Genomic DNA, 24,824 nt, shown 5'->3' with positions numbered 1-24,824 from the left:
AATCTGATGTATAAACAGTCTGACCAATTTACAGCAACACTTAAACAAAGTATGTGGTTTAAAAACCAGCAAGGTCATTAGTCAACTTAATATCCCCTTCAAAAGCTTTTGGGCCCACGTGTGCCTTTAACTGAAGATTTCTCTTGTATACAGTTGCATTGACATTATCCAAATCACTACACTATAGCACACACTAACATATCCCCAAAAAAGCAAACTGGTGGTGTCTGTCTTGCTGTAATATATATATATATATATATATATATATATATATATATATATATATATATATATATATATATACATCAAACTATTCCTTTAAAGCAAAACTTCAGAGCAATATGATTAGTGTTTATATTAAATCAAATGTACACACATAACACAAATAAACACGTAATGTGAAAGATTTCACTCGCGAAATAGCTTTGAGGCATAGTCTCTCAAAGTTTTCCTTTATTTAATGGGACTGTATGAGTCCAGGCTGTTGCAAAAGAAGTCATGGAAAAACAATCACAGCCTCGCAGGCATTTTTTTCAGGAGGCGACAGACTTTAAGCACCTAAGGATGCTGGGACCTCAGGACACCCGGCTGCACTGTGGGTGTCCATAAGGTAAAGTAGATGCACTCAGAGAATGACTCACTCTCCAATTACTGTCTGAACACCACTCTTTAATTTAGTCTTTATTGACTTCAGATTACATGAGGGGCCAGGTGTATTTAACACCTTTTTTTCTGCTGTCAATGAGGCATTATGAGGCTAATGCCGCTGTCATCTAGGAATTCATTAATGTGGAAAAAGTGGTTTATGATGAATATGCTATTATCCTTTGAAAGAGGTTAACAGCTGCAATAAATATAAATGCTGTTATTTTCAGTGGGGTTATTGCCCTTTGAAAATTGTCAGTAATTGAAATATGAACACCACTCTTTTCATGTGAAAGCATGTCTATAATCATACAAGTGTGTCTGCACGTACGCAAGAAGTCATTGACCCATGACTTGGTTTCTTGTAGAAGATCAATTGCTTTCCTAAAATCGGGCACAATCTCCTGTAGTCTGACATCGCCATAAAAGTGAAGAAAGGGGGAAAACGTAGTAGTGAAAGTAACAGCAATCATTCTAAAAGCCACATCTTCAGATGTATTACTGGTCAGGGAATAGAGAAAAAGGCCTCCGTGTGTCAGCCAAAGAGATTGTGATGCTGCTTTCACTGTTTACCTGACCACCTGTCTTGTGGAAAAACAGAGAAAAAGACCTAACTGTAAATTCAGCAGTCGATTTTGTGAAAAATTGCATGTCAGGGAGAGATAAACTGTCTTATTTAACTTATCGTGGGTTAGCAGACATTAAAAGAAATCTTGTTTGGGGCTTTGGTGTCTGGTTTTGCTTTCAATCGCTGAGTTTAATCGTATGTTTGGATCATTTAGTGACTTCCTCCACTTTCCTTTTCATCTCCTCTTCTTACTCGGCAGCAGTCTGCAAACTTCAGTGTTAGTAGCTACTGTTGCTAATAAATACAGACGGCCTTCAGCCTTTATCCAGACGAAGACTCTCAGGAGAATGGCACAAAAGAGGACTGGCTTGCTTCAATGATGACAACTCACATGATGAAAAACTACGACTTATGCACTGATCTATTCTCTACTGAGTGCAAATAAATTGTGTTAGGAACCAACTCAATGTGTGCACTGGCTTTATACTTTACATACTTGAAAGTCAGGCTTCTATCATGAGAACTGCTCTGTGACAGCTTGTGAGTCCCATCCTGTTCTCCTCGTGTCGGGAGGATGTTGAGAGGTTGAGCAGAATCACATCTAATCTGTCCAAGGACAACCTGCTGGGAAGGTCCCTTCTTAATTTGTCTTCCCGCTGCTCTGCAATTGGCTCTTTGCCATGTTTTAAAGTGAATCTGAACAGTCAAAACTGTCTCTCTGTCTCTCCTCCATATCTCACTGGCGGTACATGGGGGAGAAGCAAAAGGTACAAAGGACAAAGTTGGTTGCCTTAAAATTTGGCAATGAGGATATTGACATTGACAGAGCTACAGTCATTGCTTTGAAGCAAAAAGAAAGCGAGAAAACATGTGACAGAAGCCCTTTAAATGGGATGTTAGAATATTTACTTTTAGCTCAACAATGGGAGGTCTTCTTTGCCTATTCTGCTCAGTCCATGTGTGCCAATAGCAATTTAATAAATCCTTGTTTGGTGCAGATTTCAATCAAGTTGTATATGAAATATCACACTCATTTAAAAATATGTGTATGGTCTCACATCACAAACCTGTGCACTAACCTTTATTATCAACCCCCTCGGTCAATTCAATAAAATAGTTTTATCAGTTATCAACTTAATGTCATATTACTAGCTTTTTGTTTCAACCGTCATGCAGGTGGAGATTGCTTAGTTTTCATCGGGATGGATGCATTGGAATGCGAGTTTACTTTCTGAAAAAGGCGATATGCATTATGTGGATCATAGAAATAAACAGTACTGCACTCGCAGCAATCTAGAAGACTATGTTGTACAGTTGAAAAAGTCAATAAGGTGACCTTGATTAAGGAGTATTTTGATAACTACTGATGCTATACTACATACTTAGGTTGATGTTCATGTAGTGTTTATTCTCAAAAATTATATATAACCCCCAAAATTACACCCCAAAACACTGGGCTAAAAACATAGGCTACCAAGTTGGTGTTACTAATCATGAGTTGTCTTTTAGACCTTTAAACATAAATAAATCCCTGTTTATCTCTTTTTCTGATTGTGATGAAACGCTCGATACTTACTTACACAGTGGAGATGAGTCATCATCACTCCCTCCAGGCAGTTGATTAGTAAGCACATCAAGCGCTCAAGGAGACAGACAGTCAAGCACCTAATCATAAAGGGAAGGATCACTACACCATTAAATATGGTTTTATGAACGCTCCTTTATTAAGAATATGTAATGTAAGTAAAAGAAACAATAAAGGCAACCTGCAACAAGCTACAGGTTGAATCTGAGGTCTGTGCTGCCATCTGCTGTTGATGTTTTTCAACACATTATGAGATGCAATTCATTCAACAGGGTGGAATAGATGACATGCTACATTGTCTGTTTCATGTCAAATAGAATAGAGGCATAATATATAATATATGCATGTGTTTCTGAAAGGTGTATAAGGAAGAATAAACAATATTTGTTTTATATTATAATAGAAAAGATGAAACATTAAATACTTGTCTACACAGGTACAAAATGTACTTGCTTCAAATTGGTATTGTCCCACACTGTGCATGCAAAACACTTTGCACCAGAAAATGACTTTATTTTTAATACTGAAGGACACATTTTAGATTAATAATTGTAATGCTGACTTTCGCACCCCAAGAATACAGAAATAATGAGGCAAAATAATCTAAATGCTGTTTGTCCAATCGTTTTCTTTTCTCCACACATGTTATACTTAAGTAAAGGAACAGAACATATTAATATCAAAAGGAAAAGTGCTAAATATGCAGCAATATAGCCATTTTCTCTTTCTTAAATTTGTGTTTCTCCAATAATGTAAACACTATGCACATATATCATCCGTACATTCAAATAATCCTGCTGCCACTTTACTTTTTATGCAGGTATTGTGATCCGCTTCACACAAGTGTTGATTGGTATTTGGACCTTTCCACAGGAAAATGACTCTTTGCATCAAGAAACGTCACGGGGTTAAGGAAAGATGGGAAGGAGAATTCATGAGGAGTTAGGAAAAGATAACCGCGGTGTTTGGCAAATCCGACTCCACTTTCTTCGCTTAGATACTTCGTCCGTCTTCTTACGGTGTTGTGTCATAACGACATGAACAACCCGGTTCATGGTATTACTTTATTCACAACATAAACAACCTGTTTCATAGTATTACTTTATAAACATAAACAACCTGGTTCACAGTATTACTTTAATAACGAGGTTGGAATTGAAATGAACGAATCAACGTATTTTTCACAGAGAGTACAAAGCTACTAAACTGTCTCTTTGTTCAGTTTCAAACATGCTGAATTAAATACGTTATCCCACAAATGATGTGTGTCGTATATGTGTGTCTCATATCCCTTCATGTTGTTATGGTTTATTTACATGCAGATTATAGTCTGATCATAAAAATATGCAGACAAGAGTTTATGAAACATCACACAACTCGTGTTGACTTGATATGTTTTATTGTAATGTGACAAAATAGTTGATTATAAAGATGATAATCAGAAACATGACTCAGACTGAAGAGCTTGTCCAGTTTAACTCTTTCATTAAAGCTTCTGTAACTGAAGTCAAATAAAATAAAAGAGTGAGGGCTGAAGCTGCAGTTCAACACCAGAGAGAATATCAAATACGTCAGTTTGATCACTTTACAGCAGTTTTCATCAACGTTACGTTTGCAGTTTGCCAGCCGGTTTAACATATTATTGAAAGTGTTCCCAAATTATAGCAACGGTTATTTACATGATCTGCGTTGCTCGGTCATGATCGTCTGTTCGCGTGAACAGACAAAGTGATACATCACTTTAAATGTTGCCGCCGCAAGGAATTGTGGGTCGGCATTATCGCCTTTCCTTTCGTAAAGGAAGGTCCAGTGGTTCCTATGCTAAAGGACCTAAGTTAGGAAGCATTGAAGCTCCTTTCCTTTGCGTTTGACAATTCGACTGGCACTTATCATGGCGGCCACTTAGGTACTTCCGGGTCATTTCACTCATTTAGGAAGGTTCCTAACCAAAATGGACTATTCAACTGCAGCCCATATCTTGTTCTTCTTCTTCTTCTTCTTCTATAAATTTGACTGGCGGATCGCAACCAACTTGCATAGGTGCATACCGTCACCTACTGTACCGGAGTGTGCAGATACAGGAATAACTGTTCTAACTAACTAAGAAATCAACAAAAACAAAACAATAAAACAAAAACAAAGCAAAATACTACTCATTATCATACCAACTACTTAACAAACAAACAAACCTACTACTAAATCCTGCGGCCTAGCCCCGTATCTTTTGAGAATCGCAACAAAGCCCTGTAGCACTCATACCCAACCTGGTCCACTGGCAGAACTCCCTCCAAACTCCACCTCCGTCCCAGCTGACAAATTTTAGACTTCAAAAGTTTTCTTTCAGAGTTATATTCCCGACATGTCATGATAACATGCTCCACATCCTCAGTCTCGTTACAAAAATTACACTTATCTGTTCCCACTTTTACCATTAAAAACAGAGTTGCATTCAGTCCTGTGTGTCCGAAACTTTGATATGATTTGCCTTGATATGATTACCTCCTCTCTCCAACACTTCCCTTTGAATAACTTTACATTTATGGATTTTTTAATGTTGTGATAGTGCCTTCCTTTGCAGTTGTTGTCCCACTTCCTCTGCCATAATTCCCTCACTGCCTCCCTAATAACAGCTTTCGCCTCCCCTTTACCAAACGGAATACTCAGTATTTCCTCCTTCTTGAGTTTAAGGGCTTTCTTAGCGATCCTGTCTGCTCCATATCTTGTTCTACCTACTCCCTCATTCTTATATCTTTTCTCAGATCTAACACTGATTATTTCTCTCTCCTTATAGCCTCCGAGGCTGCATTTATTCCCTTTGCAAAGACGTCTTTGTTTTTTTCAACGCCCATTCTCCTGCAGCAGAGGAGCCAGGTGTCGGCAATCAACCAATTACTGCCGGATTCATATATAAGCAGCATTCTTCGTTTGAGTAGGTAGCTGCGGTCTTAATGTGAAGGAGGTGCTGAATACGGCTGAGTCTGTAAAAAAAAAAAAAAAAAAAAAAAAAAAGAATACTGGTGAGTGTTTGTTAAAGTAGTTATTCTGTAAGAGGAAGGACTTCATTATGTTTGTTGTTGTACATCATAAGACAGTTTACTCTAATGTTCAAACATGACTCCAACTTCTGTAAGCCTTAATTCAAAACAGCAGCTGTTTTAGTGATGCTCTTCTCTAGTTGAAGATGAAAATGCACTAAAGTGAAATTTCTCCTCCCAACTCAGAATAAAGATGTCTGGACGTGGGAAGAAAGCTGCACCCACACAAAAATCTCAAATATCCCGGTCTACCAGAGCAGGGATCACTTTCCCAGTGGGCCGTATCCACAGGCTTCTGAAAAAAGGCCACTATGCTGAGCGAGTTGGCAATGGCGCAGCAGTATACTTCGGTGCTGTTCTGGAGTATCTCTGCGCAGAAATCCTGGAGCTGGCAGGAAATGCGTGTCGTGACAACAAGAAGCACCGCATCGCTCCTCGCCATATCTTGTTGGCAGTGAAAAATGACGAAGAGCTCAACAAACTGCTGGCAGAGGTCACGATCTCTGAGGGTGGCGTCATCCCAAATATCCAGGCAACCCTTCTCCCGAAGAAGACCAAGGTGCGCAAGGATGACAGTTCAGCGAAAGATGTCCAGTCCCAAGAGTTTTGATTGTGTATGTTCAAGTTTAGCAAATTTTATCTATTAAAAGTGTTACGTTTTTAAAAGTGTGCTTTTTGTGTTTCTTGACACTTGTTGAGCAGGGCACTGTAACAAGAAGCCTTTGGGGAAAATTGTCCAATGAGTTTGGAAGGCCAAATTCCCTGAACGCTTAGAAAGTGTGCTTTATTTTCTACTTTGTCTAGGGAATTTAATGTTTTTTGAGGACTCTAGTGACATGAAATACTTGTAGGTTAAGAAATGTTGGTCTTTGAACTATCAATGTGCTTTTCAGCCAACACACAAGGCCATTGAAGTTGACATTGCTGCAGTTTACTTTTTGGCTCCCAAGATTTGTACTGAAATTTAAAATGTAGCTCAAAGTTACCCCATGTCAAAACTGTCTGGCAGTAAAAAATGACTGCCAGCTTTCGTGCAGGCCCACATTTTCAACTCTAGGAGTAAAGGCAGAAACAAGTTTTTGTCTTAAACCTGGAACAAAGGTTGACCCGGTAAGGCAGTTTAGACACTACTTTGTATCTCCTAAATGGTGGCCCATGTTTTTTGATGACACTATCTAAAATCTTTAACATCAGACAGCCGTAGACCCTTTGAAGCCATATGTCTCTGCAGCACTCACTTATCGAATGTGAAAAAAACTGGCCGACGATTGGGAACAATGACAATGAAATGGTACAAACGTGTTTACTTTTTTTGTACTGCATTCATGGTATCCTTTATATGAACTCAAACAGGAAACACTCAATTGGGCGATGATTAAATGTTATATACCTGGCATCGAAATAAATACAATAAAAGTAAGCAACCCTGTCTTAACTCTTCTGTAAACTAAAGATTCATCTAACCTGTTTTTTTTAGCAACGGTCTTTAACACTGCGTCTGTTGAACGTGCACCCGTGGGTAACGACGTGCTGACGTAAGACGTGTGAACAACAAACAGTTGTTGGACTTCAACAAGCTAGCGAATGGTAACGCTAGACAAAACAGGTTCAGCGTACTTCTCCCGGACAGAGAAACACCTACGAAACCTGTGCGGTCGGAAAATCTTCGTAACCTCGTAATAATCAGCAGCATTTGTCCCGGCAGCTGTTGCTTCGCCGCTGCTCCCAAGCGCAAACGTTAGCCATTGAAAACATGCTCATTGCGCGGAGTATGACGCCTGTTTTTTTTCTGGCTGCTGCTGGTCGACGGTTGTGATGCGAGCCGAGCAACACGACAGAGGGTGAGCCTTACAGCCGGGAAATATTTTTTTACTGTCAGAGAAGAATGGACTTTGTCGGGGAGAAACAAACGGGCTCACGTAAAGAAGCTGGCACGCGACCGTTCACGGGCCTGGACGTAATTGTTGGGCAACAACTTTAGCAAGCGAGCGAACATTAGCTCGCTCAAATTCATGCAAATTAATTGGTTTGGTGTCGGGCAGTAAGCTCTCTCTGATAAGCGTTATGGAGGCACTCTGAGGGATTTGTTAATATCAATTGACCGTCCTGGTCGTCTTGTATGTTGTTGGCAATGTGCTGACGACCGTGAGCATTTCTTCGGTTCTTGGAGCTGCAGGAAACGGTTGGCAGACATTAAGTGCTGGTTGCTGCCTGGGGGATGATAGTGTAACAAAGTTGCCTGGTTTGGCACACAGATAATTACTGAAACGGTATCCATTCACATATGCGTCACATATTTCTTGTATTAGAATTGTGAGTGAAATTGCACTTTAATTAGCGTTGTTTTAAGGCTGCACCGAAGTCACCTGTGATTTTGGGTTTGTGAAAACTATTAATTAATTCACCCCTAATACAACAAGCTGTAGGTATCATTTTTTCCGATTGCACTTAAATATCATTTGGTCAATAACGGACCAGTATAGGTTCACATTTACATATAATGTTGTGAGACAAAGGCCAGAGACAGCCTTATCCATGTCGGTTGGTTCCTAGTTACTGTTTAACCTAATGTCTAGGCTGTCTGGCACAGTTACAATCTGAGTTTCACTGGAAATGAAAACATGAATATCGAAGAGCAGTGTCTAGATTTGTGCAATGTCAAGACGAAAAGCAATGTGGGTGATGATCACAACACTACCAATAACACAGAAGGGGTCACCCCCCGGATCTCTGAACTGATGACGGACAGTAACTCAGAAAAACAAAAAATTGTTCCCACACAGGCCCCCGAAACGTACCTGATGCCTCAGCTCACTGACAACCTTCAAGCAGCTGAGGAGGACAACCACCAGGCACAAGACACACTGGAAATTGACGAGGTCAATGGAAATAGAAAGAGCACTGCTCAAGATTACCCTGCAGTAGTGAATCCCACTGACTTGATCTTTTCTAATGATGAGCAGCACAAAGATGATATTGAGGTGGCGAAAATGAAGGAAGACAAGGACACTGATCCAGCAACGTTTGTTGTGGAAGAAGGGGATGATGGAGGGGACATGGACATAGGTGTGGATCTGAGTCTCGATGAGAGTGGAGTGTTGGAGGCTGAATCAACAAATGACAGATCATTCACAGACAATACTTTAGACTCAGAGTCTACGGCTCAGGATGTCCCAGCTGGCAGCGCGGGAGAGAGCCCGTCAGATCCCATCCAGACAAGCAGCACAGAAGCCTCTGCCACAGACCAAGCTGGACTGTACCCTTCTGTGGAGGAGGGGGACGATAAACACAAACCAAGTGGCAAACGGGTGACGTTTCCCTCAGATGAGGATATTATTTCTGGAGCAGTGGAGCCCAAGGATCCCTGGAGACATGGTAATACTGTGTTTTTGTTTCTGCATGCCTGTATGTGTGAATTAATTATTTTTATTGTACTTGTCTATTGTGCCTGTATGAACATGTCAGTTGAACATGGTTTGCCAGGATTCATTCTCATGTCGTGAAACGTCATCTTTTTCAAGCTTCAACTCAAATTCAGATTGGGTTTAACATATAATGTGACCTGTTATGTTCTATGTTATGTGTATCTGTAAAAATGTGATTGGTGGATGTGTGTCGACGAATGAATGAGAGGTGTGTCAATGTGCAGTTTTTTATTTAGCAATGTTTTGTGTTAACTTGTTATGGGTTGCATCACAATACAGTGCAACTAGTGCTACACCTTTGCCCTCAAACCTTTTTTCAAGTTATTTTTTTACTTTTTAAATAGTTGGATGAATACCACTTAGTCTAGTTTTAATTCTGCAGCAGCCAAAGTACACCTATATCTAAATATAGCGCCAGCCCTCTGCTGTATGCCATACTCTGAGTGGATCCCACCACTCCTTGAGGTGTGCCATTTTTCTTCCATCGGATCCTGTTTGTTCAGTAAGAACATGTCAAAAGAAAGCGTATGCAGGATATGGCACTACCTTTTTGTGTTGGCATAAGGAACCCAGTCAAAAAATGCACAACAATTAAAAGTTACTTTTCCATCTTTTTAACCCTCGTCCATGTAATAATAAGCTCATATTTACAATCAATGTTGTCTACTTAAGTTTAAACTTTTTTAATTTAGCACTACAGCAGATCAAATCAAATGCATAATAGCATTGTTTTTTTTCATTCTATTTTTCTTTTGTTTTTTCAGTCTTGTTCCTCTTATGCAGAGTTATACTGCTTTTAGTGTACAGTCGTTTCATGTTTAATTCTTTTTTTTTGGATCAACTGGCAAGTTATGAATTATTTGACCATGACTCACACGCTCCTTCATCTGGTGTGGGGTTGGTCATCATCTCATGAACTGAACTGCAGTCATAGTGTGACAACTTTGTGTTCGCTCACAGTACTGTGACGGCAGTCAACATAGTTACACAGTTGATTACAATCTTAGAGGATGCCAAATCTGTTTATTTGGACTAGGCTATATACTTCCAACCGTACAGTGTGTTTGTGACCTGTGGGGTTTCGAGGTTAGGCCAGTGACAGTTTTGTGGTGTATATAAAGCCAAAAATGTAGGCCAGGCCAAAGCAAGGGTCTGTCATGCGAGATATCCAGATGGGGGAGTAGAAAGAAGCAAAACTTCCTCATGTTCAGCTGAATATGAATTGGTTTATTAACAGCCCTGCTATTGGTCAGATGGCCACTCAGACAGTTTCCCCTCATTTGTGCTCACTGCATGGTACTCTAATTTATATTCTTCCAACTCAAAATAATGTTTCTGTATAAATTTACAGTACCACGTACATGAAAATATGAAATGTCATCAGCTAAACTCCACGGGGGGCACATTTCCCCCCAGTTTTGAGGATCTTATTAAACAAAGTCAAGTATCGAGATGACCAGTGATCTGTGGCTCAGATTATTTACGACGGCACATTTATCATGTAGTTTATTGAAGTTCCAAAGGTCGAACTGATTGCGCAGTTGATATAGAGGCAGACAGACAGTTGATGGCGGTGAAGTTAATCATGATACAGTGTGTTCTGTCTGAGGCAATTATATGACAATACCATGGTACATTTATTAGAACAATTTGAAGTCCAATCATTCATTGGACATGTACAATCATTTGAATTCCAAAAACTCAAACTCTCAAAATTGTATAGTATTGGTTGATTACAGTCCAAGTACTCTAAGTTACTCGCTATGTTAGCCTTATATGCAATCGGTATTTGTTCTTATATTTATACATTTTATAAAATCATTATTCTTGCACTGTTTTTACTTTGTTAATCACCTTACATTTGCATTACCTCCATTAGCACATACACTATTATAGTAAAAGCTCTCTGTAGTAGTTCTGGTGGCTAGACCATCACTTCACTGCCCATATTTGTATTCTTATGTTTTTATGTAGGTGTGTTGTCACATGAGCTAGGATGGCTAAATTTCCCTTCGGTTCAATTAAGTATTAATCTAGATCTGTCTAAGGGTGGTCATATTGAGATCAGATTTAAGTCATTTAGTTTATTTGTATGTATTTATACCTTTCATACATGTGTACTTTGTCTTCATTTTCAGTGAATTGTATTGAATGAAAAAAAAAATGTGTGTGTATGTATATATGTGTATATATATATATGTGTGTGTGTGTGTGTGTGTGTGTGTGTGTATGTATGTATGTATGTATGTATGTATGTATCTCTCTATCGAGATGGAATTACGAGACGTCATATCCTGTAGCAGATGGATGCTTTAAAAGCTCATCAGACACCAAAAAACGTATTTGACTTACTTATTTTATTGTTCATCACAACGATTTTGAGGTGGACAGAAGAACAACATTTACTTTACTAGGAATTTTCTATTGTTCAGTAAATTGAGGAAAAGGTGTCACTGTTTTGACACCTTAGTCTGCTGACTGTTTGAATGGGCTACTGTGTCATTTAAAAGATGATTATAATGTTACATTACAACTTATGACCAAGTTTAAAAGTTGGGAAAACAGGTAGTCACCCCTTCAGATAATTAGATACACATATTTCATTTTTGCAACTGACGATGCCTGATGATTACTATACACTTAGAAATTGTGTCTTGTGCCATGTTTTTGAAATAAGCTGAATTACTCAACTGCTCTACCAGTGAGTCAAAGGTGATCTCTCGAAACCTTTAGGTTCACCTGCATATCTTTTTCTTTGTTCTGCTTGTGCAATCTTTAGTACATGCTCACACGTGGGACAGGGTATTTGAATGTGTATGTGTGTATGATTGTTTCTGAAGCAAAGTCCAGTGAAGGAAATGTAACTGAACCTCCACTCCAAGGCCCTTAAAGCTTAGTTAGGAGCACTGTGCCAGAACAGCTCAACGATCTGTCCAGACCCTTATCTGTAGCTCCAGTGTCAGGTTCTCTGGGTCCCTGTTTTGCACACTATGACTTCCTGTTCAGAACAGAGGGAATAATTTGTTTGGTGGGTATTGAATGTTTGCAACACGACATATATCTGGTTTAATAGCTGTCACAAAATGAGTCTCTGAACAGAAAGCTGCTGTTCAAAATAAACACCTGAGGTTCAAGAGGGAACCGTGTCAGGGGAACAATAGCAGCCAGATGGGGTGTCATATTTCCATTCATTCCTTGGCACTTATGTATCCAGAATTGTTGTCCGGTTTCGTGCCATCATCTAGCGTACAATGTGCAAGGCTAGAATTTACACTCGAAAGACATATTGTACTCAACAGTTTCATTTTGACAGTGGTAAGATGTGTCAATGTCCTCTTGTTCTGAGTTAGATAATATCTTTCCTAGAACTTTTTTCTTTCTTTCCTCTCCCTGTTGAGACTTGAGGGACGCCTGTTACTTCCCTCCAGGCCTGGGCAAACACTACATCATATCCTGAGATTCCTGAACTTCCCAACGTACTGCGTTCCTTCCCCTGCTCCCTTCACTTCTCCTCTCCTATTTTCTTCTCCTTCCTGGCAGGTCAACCAGTCTCTGTGCAGTTTTTTTTAAAGGATTATATCAGCAAAGCATGCTATTACAAAAGCACTAGATCATACTAGAGGCATGTGCTTAGTAATTTACTTCATCAGAATCAATGCAAACAATCTTTACTGCAGAGAACTTGTGTGTGTTAAGTTAAAATATCAAGTAGTTTTGTTTTACAGTAATCATAGAGAATGATAGCGCATGTTAGAGTACTATAACCTTGTTGTAGTACACCTTTGTCTACAAATATATATTAAAGCCTTGTACTGCAGACGATTCCTTCACATTAATGACTGTTTATCCTGCAGGCAGCCAAACTCTTTGGCCTACGTGCAGCGCCGTCTCATGTCATCAGACCCAAGGCCCACTTGGCACCAGGTTATTAGAGGCTCTGTGACCCATGACATGTTGTGGCTGTGAACCAAGTTACATAGTGATAAGCAAAGCTGTCAGTGTACAGAATGGACAAAGGCTTTGAAAACCTTGAAGTTAGTTCATTACGCAGTAGAGTCTTTTGCATACTATTGGGAACAGTATGGCTGCATTTTAGTGTTAAATCAGCCAAATTAACATTGTCAAATATTAGTTGATAACTCAGTCTGTCGAATATGTGTCATGAAAACCCTATTTTCCATAAGAACATGTAAAGAAACAAAGTTTACACTATTAGTGAGACAAATAATGCACGGAAGTAGAAAACTGAGGATAACAAAGTTGATGATGACTGGTTTAGTTTTTCAGAAATGAATGAATACCACGTGGGAACATTGCAGAGCTATATTGATGCACCAATTGATCGACCACCGGTTGAAACCGGTTACTTGTAAGCTGATCAGCCATAACCGGGGAGTTTATGTGACTATCGTCTTATCCTAAAAAGTATATATTTCCCCTTGTTTTTACCTTCACTGTTGTTGGCCTCTGTAAAACAAGTAATGATTTCTCATCCTGTTCAAATATCTCAGTAGGACTTTCTGGCCTCGTCGAACAGGAATTTTACTGCTCTTATCACTTCTGAGGAGGCATGAAGTGAAAAATACTACATACACATTGCAGAAAATGTCTCATTTAATAATGGAGCATACAACGGTGGTTTGCTCATGTCACTTCCATCTGGACTGGCAGCTTTCTCTCTCAGACACAGGCACGGCTTCATGTGGGAGATGGGTGAAAATGGATGCTCTGTTTTTTTGGGGGCGGTTTTTTTTTAACGTAGTTCATCATAACAAGAAAATGTCTGCTGTTGATTCACAGTTAAGGCATGACGTTAACATTGGCATGTTGTGATTTACTGTTCAGCTGGAGTTGCTGCGTCTGCAGTATTGTTCAAAGATTTCTAAAAACACAATGTTGTCTGAGAAATGATGTGAAATTTGGGGGATATTTTCTTTTTTTCTTGCAATATGATCAATAGCTTAAACCTTTTTGGTTTATCAGTTTCGAGCAGACAGCAGCTCCCTTCTAAAATGCAAACTTTTTCCTCTTTGTGTTTACTCGTTGCTGCTGTCTTGTCATCCTGCCTGGCAGCGGCACACTCCCTTCCTTTCTGACCAGCCAGGCAGCCAACTGTCATGTGCGAATGACGCTGTTGTCACCATCCACAGCACAGCAGTGTGAAATGGCAGGCAATGGGACTGGAGACTGGCAGAGCGGGGCTATTTCGAACTCTGGCACTTGCATGTGAAGTAGGAGTGGGCAATTTGGTGATCCGCCCACAACATACTCGCATCTATCTCTGGAAGTTTGCCCACAGGCTTGGTGTTTGGTTTTTTCTTTAGACTACATCCATACTATGCCAGCTAAATTACAAAATGACATTTATTTAACAGCACTGGCAAAACTCAACTTATTTTGTTTGTTATTTAGCCTACCGTCATTGACATAAATGAGGCAGAGAGTCTCTCAATGCTCTTGCACATGATCATAAACTCAAATCAACACCTCTCTAAAACTGTTATATTAAACATTATTACCTTCATGAAGGTATAATTTATTGCAGCAGTGTTGTATTACTCTGCATAAGTTGTATCTAGGTTTACTGGCAACGTAGTGATTTTCATTGTTTTCCTAAATTCAGTTTTCCTCTACTGAGCTTCAACAGCCAGTCTGTGTTTTCAGATTAATCCACGGTGGAGACCATGTTAAAAAAGCACTCATTTTTGGGTGCGAAGAACACACCGTGTGGACCAAAAGCCAAAACAGACATAAATGGATTATTTTTTTAATCCAACGGAGTATGAATGTACTTGAATTTTCTCCATCCATGCTTATGAAACCTTTTTGAAACCCTCAGACTAAAATGGTTTCCGTTAACAGGACAACAAATCACACCCGATGCTGGCCTTGAGCTGAAACGCAGTGGATTATTGGACACCTGGCCTCCATTTGTTGCTGAGTGCTTTGTGTCCAATCTTCTATATTGGAGCACCTTTTTTGAACCGCTTGCTGGGAATGTAGCCTGTCAACACTGGTTTCTCTGTCAAAGCCTTTCATTACAGATATTTAACGTGATACATGTCATCTAAATGATCAATTCAAGGTCACCTTCCAGAGACCTCGCACTTTCTATCGTTTCAGTATTTAGCTTTCCCTCCTCTCAGTATGCTAATCCTTCCAGAGGATTGGTTGTCAGTTGTTGTAGAGTAGTATTTGCTGCTACATAACAATTTGTGGAAGAATGAACTAGGTCAGTCAACAGGCTGAATATCTTTTCCGACCACATTTTTCTCTCTTAGTTTGTTATGTAACTTAACATTATTCTGTGCTGCTGTCCATGCAGCTCCAGATGTGTGCAGACAGCAGGTCAGGTGTTTATCTGCAGTAGCTTGACTGAGGCTGGTACAGTCTTCACCGCATTCCCAGTCACTGCCCAAGTTTTTCTTAAGCTGTCCGCATACAGATCATGCTGTATCGTTCTTAACTAGTGAAACCAGACTGTGCAATGTAAACAAAAGAAATTCAAGACATTATACAAGTTGTACATTTTCAATGAAATTCTGTTTGTGCCTTATGGTCATCACATCAGGCTGCCTGCCTCTGCAAATAGTGTTTACTCTCACTCTGCACATATGCAAACACTCATCTTTACTTGTGTCCTCCTTGTTGTTGTTGGAGTGAGGGAAGAAAGAGCATTACTTGAAGACTGTATTTGCACTTTGGTTTCTTTTCAGCTCAACAAAGAATAAGAGTGGTGAATGTACAAAGATGTCAAGTATGAGGAGGATAAACAGACTGTGACCAAGAGAAATTGGGTCAGAATTCACTCAAATGCCATCTAAACAATTGCAGATGCATTGTAGTTTCCTGAACAGTTTCACACAAAGCTAAATGGGACTGCAACATCTGTGACCAACTGAGACTTTCTTGTCATGCAAAATTATCTTTTTAAATTGACAAACACATTTTTGGTAGGTGACGTGCCAGCTTGTTGCTAGCTCTTTGTAAATAATAATCTCATGCTTTTACAAGCCCTAAATGTTTGGCTTTAACATCAAGTGCTATCAAAGAACATATTCAGAAACTAGTTAGAGCCCACCTTACGTGTTTCTTTTTCTGAAAGCAGTGGAAAGGTCTTTTCAGAGGTTTGGAGAAACGGAGGCGTCCGTGTTGCCCAATTTCTTTGTGACTTTTCAGCTATCGGGTCATGCTGTTTATGCATAATCTGCCCAGGTGTACATTGGTGTAAAAAAATAAATAGGCAGAGCTCAAAGTCCATCACAAACTCTTTTACAATCTGACTTCCTCCCCTTGTTTTTTTTTAACTTAATCATTACACTTACACACTAGGAAACTTGTGCACTAGGGTTTAATCGTGAATCGAGAAATATAATGAAACAAGAAAAAATTATTATGCTCTACTGATGCAGCAAAAAAGCTGATACATGCAATATATAGTTATTACTTGATTATTTCATTATCTAAAAGTTGATTTTAGATCAACTGTTCTGTTTTCTCTGTCACGTTTGATGCATTACTCATCATAAGCACACGCCCCCTCCTTCTCTTCCACCAGAGTCTCTGCTCCACCAGATTGACGCACAGAAAAATAGTCACCTGGTTGAACTGTGCGGTCCACCGGCACTCCAGGATCCAGCCAAGTCAGCAAAACATAGGCCAATACAGCTCATTTTTAATGTTGGAGTTTTTTTGCATTAGGAATTATTAATATCACCAAATAATAAAGCAGCAGGTTGGGAACCCGTAGGTTTATGCATATTTTTTCATGGTTGCATTTACTGTTGCTTTAGATTTCAATATGCTGGTATTTCCCATGAAAGTGTGCTCCTGCTCCCGGCACAGGAAATGTCTCATTTTTGGGAAATTATTCATCTCCTTTACATTCAATATTTTATTTCAATTAGTATTTCCTTGCCCTTCATTCAAAGGTAACATTTACAATGGAGCAAGAAGTAAGAAGTTCTGATTCATGTCTCATAAAAAGCTTTTTTATGGTGATGGTAACAGTTAAAGGAGCATTCATACAACAGTCAACTCGTATGTCACAATAAGACCAACACAAACTGAGTCTGGCGCTAGGGCTGCAACAACGAATCGATAAAAATCGATTATCAAAAGTGTTGGCAACGAATTTCATTATCGATTCGTTGTGTCGCGCGATTATTACGCCGGGCAATAAGTCGCGGAGAAGAAAAAAAAAGAGCGGAGCAGCGCAACTGGCCGGCCAGCGTTTCAGAGATTGGAGTGAGACACGAGAAAAGCTGAGGTCGTGATCTTCTCAAAAATAGAAGATCTTTGACAAGTCGAGTCTTGGCCAATCAGCGTCTTCATGTTCCTCAAACTTGTTTTTAATGGAAGCTAGTCAGCTTGCTATCACGTTAGCTAACGTGTTTGGGTTGTGTATTGTCGTTAAAGTTCCGTTATGTTCCGTTACAGTTCAGTCTTGCTTGTAAAAAAACGTAACGTGATGAAACATGCCGTCACCCCCCGGTCTGGTTCAGTTCACGCTGTCACTCGTTAACGTTAAACCGGCGGATCTGGCTGCAGGTTTTTTTTTTTTTTTTTACTCAGAGTAGAATGAAGCAAATCACGTAGTTGGGCTTAGCCAACAACGTGACGTCGTGGTCATAAGAGACCCAGAATGAAAGCGTTTAAGGAAGAGGACGCTCTATATGTAACAGTACAGCTTCCCTCTGTCCCAGTATTTCATACATATTGATAAAGCAGGGCATGCTAAATGCAGCCTCTGGAGGGATCAATTACAGTAAAAAGGGCTCACATTTGGCAGATGTAAAGCATAGATGTGTATGTTTTTAGTGTTAGTCCATTTTGTTGTTTTAATTAACAGCTCAGGGATGTTCAAGGAGCAACCTGTTTGTGCACTTTCTGAAGATGTTTTGCACTGTCCTTCTGTTTTTGAATAAAGGGTTGGAAATGAACGCTTTTTTGATAAAAACATTTTTTTATCCGATTCATCGATTAATCGAAAAAATAATCAATCGATTATTAAAATAATCATTAGTTGCAGCCCTATCTGGCGCTAAAGCCCGCTCATCCGCTGTGTGTCGATCTGTTCTGACCTTTTTGGGGCGATGCCACAGTGTTATGTTGAGCGCCTATAAAAGGAAGTCTTGTATTTTTAGCTGCATTTAGTAATAGTATACTTTCATGGCAAAAGGCTTGTTTGGAAGTGTTAAATGAAAATAAAAAATATATTATACTATGTTACATTGGTTTGATTAGTGGGTTTGAGAGATACGCAGTATTTGATTAGGTGGAATTATTAAAATTACAAACTTAATTAAATCTATGGCTGACCTGAATGCTTCGTAGCTTCAACCGTTGACATGGTAATTGACTTAAGTATTCATATGCATCATTTTTGTTATTTTATTATAGGCTGTGCATTATTCCAAAAATCCCAAATAGCCCATGAAATAAATATCTCGTATTCATTATGCATCAACATGAATAATTCAGAGTTATGCACTGAAACGGAGCGCAATAGATTGATAAACTGTCTTAGCAAAGCAGGTCTTTAAAATAAATGTTTTTTCCCCAGCAGCTGTATATTTGAGATCTTTTTCTCTTACTGAGTGAAGGGTGAATTCCCCGTGCTGATTTTTAAGGTGTGGCAAATGCGGTAGCTTCTTAGTAGCCTCTTCATATTGACCTCAGGTATGTCGGTTGAAATTACGGCTCTGCCTGCCATTGTTGAAGTAAAATGACATGTTACATTTGCAATAAACATTGACCTCACCTTGTGCTTTATAGCTTCAGTGTAATTAAGGAGTGGATGTGACATAGCAGGTTTCCGTTGAGTGCTCACATCCAATGCCCAACTGTAAAAACAAGCTCTACCCTCTCACCATATGTGCCTGTACTTGTTGCAGCTCTGCCAGTTTCATCTGAAGTAATTGATTTATAAGTTATGGCAGGATACCTCCCTTGTTGCCTGCAATTTTTCCTCGCCCCAAGATACCATTCTAGCTGACAGATACAACATAGCCTTAATTAAGTCATGTAAGTGTGAAATATACATGGTTTATTGAATAACTTAGGAGAGGTAAATCTGCTTTCTCTCATTTGTTAAATCCATAATGCTTTTGAGGGGCTTACCACAACAAACTAAATTGTACCAATTGTATTTCCTGTCATGATGGGAATACCTACATTTGTTTGCATTGATTTATTTAACACCATCATATGAGGGGAAGTTTGTGAGGGTTAGAGATTAGTGATTTAGAGTTTGTGTGTGGGATATTCATCAAGCTAATTGACACTTGTTGGCACATAAAAAGCATTTTTTATTAAAAAAAAAGTAAATAGTACAGTATTATTTTGACATGTTAGTTGGTGACCATCTTGCCTAACTACAGCCAGATGTTGATCTCGTTGTTCCACTTAAGGCTAAATCTGCATCTGCAAGATAGCGGTCAAAAGGTTATCATCATTTCCACAGACCTCGATTTACCTCTGTTGATCTGAGTCAGCAAGCTAGATTGCTGTTGTAACAGAATCTTGCTATTTTTATTTTGCTCTCAAGCTCGGCGATGGAAGAAGCAAGTTTAATGTGTTGTTGCACAGTGGACTGGCCAACAACAATAACATGCTGCTTGTTTGTGTTATTTTGCAGATTCATTGTGTCAAAGCAGAGATGGACACGTTTCCTTTGCTCATTTGTCTCTTTCTCCTCCCTTTGCCTGAATAGGGTTGGACAATTTGTGGAAAATTTCCGAAATAAACTCGACAGGAAGTTACGCTTTGGAATTTTCCGAGGTTTTCTGCACCATAACAATATACTTTTTTTTTTTTAAACCTTTTTTGTATCTTTTAATATCGAACTTATTTAAGGGGGGAGATACTTGTTAAATAAAAAAATATTAGGTCTTATGGTATGTTTTGGTTAAATCTATGTAAATTTAAGTGAATTGTAGCACTCTTACATCAGATGTTTAGATAATTGTGCAGCCTATACTACTGCACTGCCATAGCCCAAGAACTACAAGCTACACTGTTACTTTATTATTATTCTCAGTTACAATATTAGTTGTTAGGATGTCTACATGGAGTATGAACATTAAATTGGCTACTGAATCAAAAATAACATCAGCTGTGAGCTATTAAAATAATTTCCGTTAATTATTAACAATTAGCATACTGTAGGTGTGCAACCGCGCAGCCAGACTGCTCCTGTCGATAATAGTGTCTGCGATAACGGAACAATATTTGAGTACTTAATGTCTGTAATTAATTTTGCACGACATTCGGTCCCTCCCTTTCTTTCTTTTTTTGCTTCCTCTGTGCCTCACTGCATTGTTGTAGCCTATCAAACAAAAGTAACAACATGCCAACATACGTCTGAATTTGTGTAATTGTGCTTTTATAAATGTAATCACGTGTGTGGAAAACTGAACAGTTTGTGAAATTGTAGTTTTTGAAAGGCTAAACTGCTGCAAATATGGATTGAAGCAGATTATACAAGCGAGACTGTAAAATGGCAGTTACTTACAGTTGATTGATCTGATTTATTGATCCCTGCATTCCTTTATGTAAAATAGCCTATACATTGTGGCCACCCGTGGGTATTGCAACATATGCATCTCCAGTCCATAAATATGTATATTTATTTGCATCTCTGCCTTCTGCTTTTTTTGGGGGGTTTATTTACACAACAATAATTTCAAATATGTTGTTTGGTGCAGTCCTTTCCCCTCCCGGTCTCTCCCTTCTGCGTACCTCTCCACTCCCTCCTCCTTACATGTACCAGCAGCACTGAAGGGAGGGCAATAAAACAAAGACAAAGCCAGCAGAAATTCAGCTGTAGCTCAGCTCTTAATGATCCTGCGGGTTGAAGCTAAAATCTTTTAAGCTTCCTTACACTACTTTCTTGGCTTTTTAGCTCAGTAGTGATAGATTAGACCATATAATGTCACATTTTATTTTTTATTCAGTCTACATTTTGTCTCTCTCTCAAATTAATGAGCTATGTGTGAAAATATTGTGTCGTAAACGGAGGACCCTTCTTTCCCCCAACCCTTCCCTCAGGAAGTGTTTACACACATACAGTACTTGCTCCACAGCGACTCTGCACAATAACACTTTTCCAAGGATACAGTGTTCACTTGAACATACACACTGTAGTGTACACATTTACAAGACTGCACTCTCACATATTGACAGCAGAGGTATTTAGGTTAAATCCTCAGTTCTGTGTCACTTTTTGTAGATGAAGCACTAATTTGGTTTCATTGAAAGACATTTCATTTTAATTGATTTTAAAGATATAGTAACAGCATCAGCTCCCAAGAAGCCTCTTGCCTGGGTTCAGACCTATGAATCAGCCCACTCCACCGAGTTTGAATGTACTGATACAGTGTCTGGTATTGTGACATAAAACGGCGGTTTCTCGATTTAAATGGTCAAATAAGCACATGAAGAAGAATAGTAACAACAATGGAGAATGCAACAGAAGACACTGATGGCGCTATCGAGGCTAGTCTAAATTGATTAAAATGACCAAACAGCACTCTGCTTTGATGTCTGGCAACATGTATTATTCACCTCTGCCGTACTGCTACGAGATGACGGGTTAAGACTGGCACAGCTTTTTTTGAATGACATATTTGTTTGTGTATTTCGATCCCTCATCTCGAGTCTTCCTCATGTGTGTCCGTAATTGTAACATTAAGCTCCGACTGCCCACTCTTAACAGTACATCAACCCGTACAAGTCATCTAAAACATTTACACAAATCCTCCCAAAGGATACGCCTGGTCTATATGAATGAATGAGAGAATGTCCTTGACATCTCTTTCACTTAACGACCTCTCTTGCGTGCTTGTGCTGCTGAATAATAGTTTAGAATTTTAAAATATGACCCCCTTGATTATGAAATGTATTTTACATATACCCCACATCGGTATTTTTTTTTTTCCCTGTCATGGCAACACGTCACCTGTTGACCTAAAATTACGTTATATTCAGGCAGATACGTTGTAGTGATCGGTTGAAATTGATACAGTGAAGTCAACGTCCAACTGAAGATGGAAGCGGTGTGTTTTTCCGATTTGACAATTTTGTCTATCAGGCAAGGAAAATCCTGGAAGTTAGCATGAATTGTTTATTTATATTATTGTTTATGTTATTAGCCTTACCTCAACAGCAATTTATTTTAGCTTTTTTAAATAAAGGACTACTATACACCATGGATGGCGATAGGGCAACCTATTGTGATGTAAGACTAGACCTCATCTTCCATTTTGAATATCGTAATATGGCATAAGTGTTATCTTTCCTTGTTTTAGGCTGCTGGAAGTAGTGATTGAACTTCCTGAACTTACCAGACTGTTCTAGTAGTTGCCTTTACCCACTTAGTCATCATATCAACCAGCTTTAGTGAGTTTTTTTTAATGTGTGTCTACCAGCCCCTGCTGTAAAAGTAAAGTGGTTTCCATTTGAGTGGGTCTTGGTCTCAAAACAAGTAAAGGATGTGTTGTGGCCGTTCTCATTGTATTCATGTGGCACTGACTCGCCCTTTAATTTAGTCTCTCTCACACACGCACACCATTACCTCAGACTCACCGCAGTATCGTCTCTTGTAGTATTTTCAGCCACGGTTTGACGTTTGTTTGTTTCATTGAGATGGTGAATAACACAGCTGGTCAGACGGCTGCTCATGTTGGTTTTTGAACGTCGTCTTTGTCCTGTGCTTGTAAAAACATTTAGCTGTACATCATCAACCATCCAAATCTACACGCTGAAACTGTTAGTATAAAAAAACAAATGTTGTATTATTTAGTTATTATTTATTCATCATAAAAGTGAAGCGGACAAATTGTCACCTTGGCAAGAGAAATCAAAATGCTGACTGCAGCACAAAGTCTGATTCACACACTAGCCCTATGTGTATAGTACTGTTAAAGTAGAAGCTGAACTATCCGCATTAATTGCTTTATCTGTCTGTATACACAATATAAAATAACTCTGTAGAATGCTGTTTGCATTAATCTGATTGCATGTCCTGATCTTTTTTTCCTGCATACATGCTCTATTTTTATCACTTTTTTTTATTATTATGTCATTATTTTTTGCCTCACTTCATCTCTCAGCAGAGTCTTTCAGCCAGAACAGTGGGTTTGAATATTGCCCAATCATCTGACTGGATTTAGCAACAGTGTGGGAAGACACACACACACACACACACACACACACACACACACACACACACACACACACACACACACACATACACACACACAGAGTGAGTAGGGGAGCCCTTAAAAGGGGTTGCAAATTAGGATCCTCTTTGTCAAGAGAGTACTCTTCTGAAGCCCAATCCATATCAGATGCTTTGTTTGTTGTTAGAACATCAGCATTGCAATTTGTTGCACTGTTGGCACAGGCACCTCAGCTTCACAAGCAAGTTACCTGCAAGTAACAGAGCAAGTGGAGAGCATACAAAATATATAAGCATCAGTTAAGCTACTGATATGAAAACTATTTCAGGGTCATATTGCAACTGGTGCGTTTGAAGTGTTGCTAGAGAGGAAGAAAAGCTGTCTAAATCCTATCCCAACCTTCCTGATGACTTGTAAATATATGATGGGAAACCATCAAAAGAAAGCTTAAGCTGTCACACTTAGTTCAATTTGATTGTTGGCTTTTATGCAGAAACAGAAATGAATACAAATAGAATAAACAAAGATCATCAACCGATATCAGACTATATTAAAAGATATGTTCAAAAAAATCCATGTGTGTGAGTTGTTTCCTCAAAGAAACAAAGCAGTTAAAGCAGTCCTAACCTCCTTCATTTTCTGTTTTGCAGCTCAGAATGTGACGGTGGAGGAGATCCTCTCTTCCTACAAACAAGCCTGTCAGAAACTCAACTGTAAACCCATACCCAAAGTGCTCAAACAGATACAGGTGAGGTTCAACACGGACAGACACACACACTGTAAAACAGTTTCAACACAAACTGCACCTTATAACCTTCATGCAGGTAGTAATTATTGCATATCTGTTGTGTTAGACTGCTTTAGCAAGGTGTATCTAATAAACAGGCAACAGAGTGTTCTTGAGTTTAGTTTTTTCCCTTTTTTCTCTCTTGCATAGTCTCGATTGTTTTGTAACTCAATTTGTCTGCTGTTGGGAGAGGACATTTTTTATTTCACCCAGTGAGGAAGTGCTGAATAATACTGTCAGAGAAAAGGTTGTGAATGTGAAGGGCTTGAAATGGAAATTATGTAATTTGCCACCTCTAGTTGAACGTCATAATCTTTTCTTAAAACCCTCGGCTGAGTGGAACGACATCACAATTTGCGTTTTTGACTGGTCATCAACTTGGGCTTTAGAAAATGTAAGGACATTTTATAGATAAAACCATTAATCAAGAAATTAATCTGCAAAACTGTGCAGACAGGAGCTGGACAAAGCTGGCTGGGGACAGTTAGGACGTCCATGTAGATCCACCCAAAAGTTGTATTGTGACGGTTCCTGTTTGTTAGATTGAACAAAATTGAGTTCCAAGAATTACATCTTTAAACATTTCTTCTGGTGAT

The 24,824-nt window shown here is 39.1% G+C and overlaps 2 protein-coding genes across 2 annotated transcripts in view; both read left to right on the top strand.

The window, feature by feature from the left end:
- Nucleotides 1-6,026: 6,026 nt before the first annotated feature.
- Nucleotides 6,027-6,443, top strand: LOC306742825 (histone H2A-like; the record flags this gene model as incomplete). Its single annotated transcript, XM_079225258.1, has 1 exon — nucleotides 6,027-6,443. The coding sequence occupies one exon, from the start codon at nucleotides 6,027-6,029 to the stop codon at nucleotides 6,441-6,443; it is 417 nt and encodes a 138-aa protein (XP_079081384.1).
- A 2,011-nt stretch (nucleotides 6,444-8,454) lies between these two features.
- ppp1r37 (protein phosphatase 1, regulatory subunit 37) overlaps nucleotides 8,455-24,824 on the top strand; it is a gene marked incomplete at its 5' end in the record, with an annotated part of 38,443 nt that continues 22,073 nt past the window's right edge. Inside the window, 2 exons of the mRNA XM_079224762.1 lie at nucleotides 8,455-9,208; nucleotides 24,092-24,189. Of these exons, the coding sequence (XP_079080888.1) occupies nucleotides 8,455-9,208; nucleotides 24,092-24,189 (852 nt within the window). The remainder of the gene's footprint in view (nucleotides 9,209-24,091; nucleotides 24,190-24,824) is intronic.

The sequence above is a fragment of the Taurulus bubalis genome, assembly GCF_910589615.1.
Source record: "Taurulus bubalis genome assembly, chromosome: 10".
Taxonomy (NCBI): Eukaryota; Metazoa; Chordata; class Actinopteri; order Perciformes; family Cottidae; genus Taurulus; species Taurulus bubalis.
This window is presented reverse-complemented; position numbering and strand designations above follow the sequence as displayed.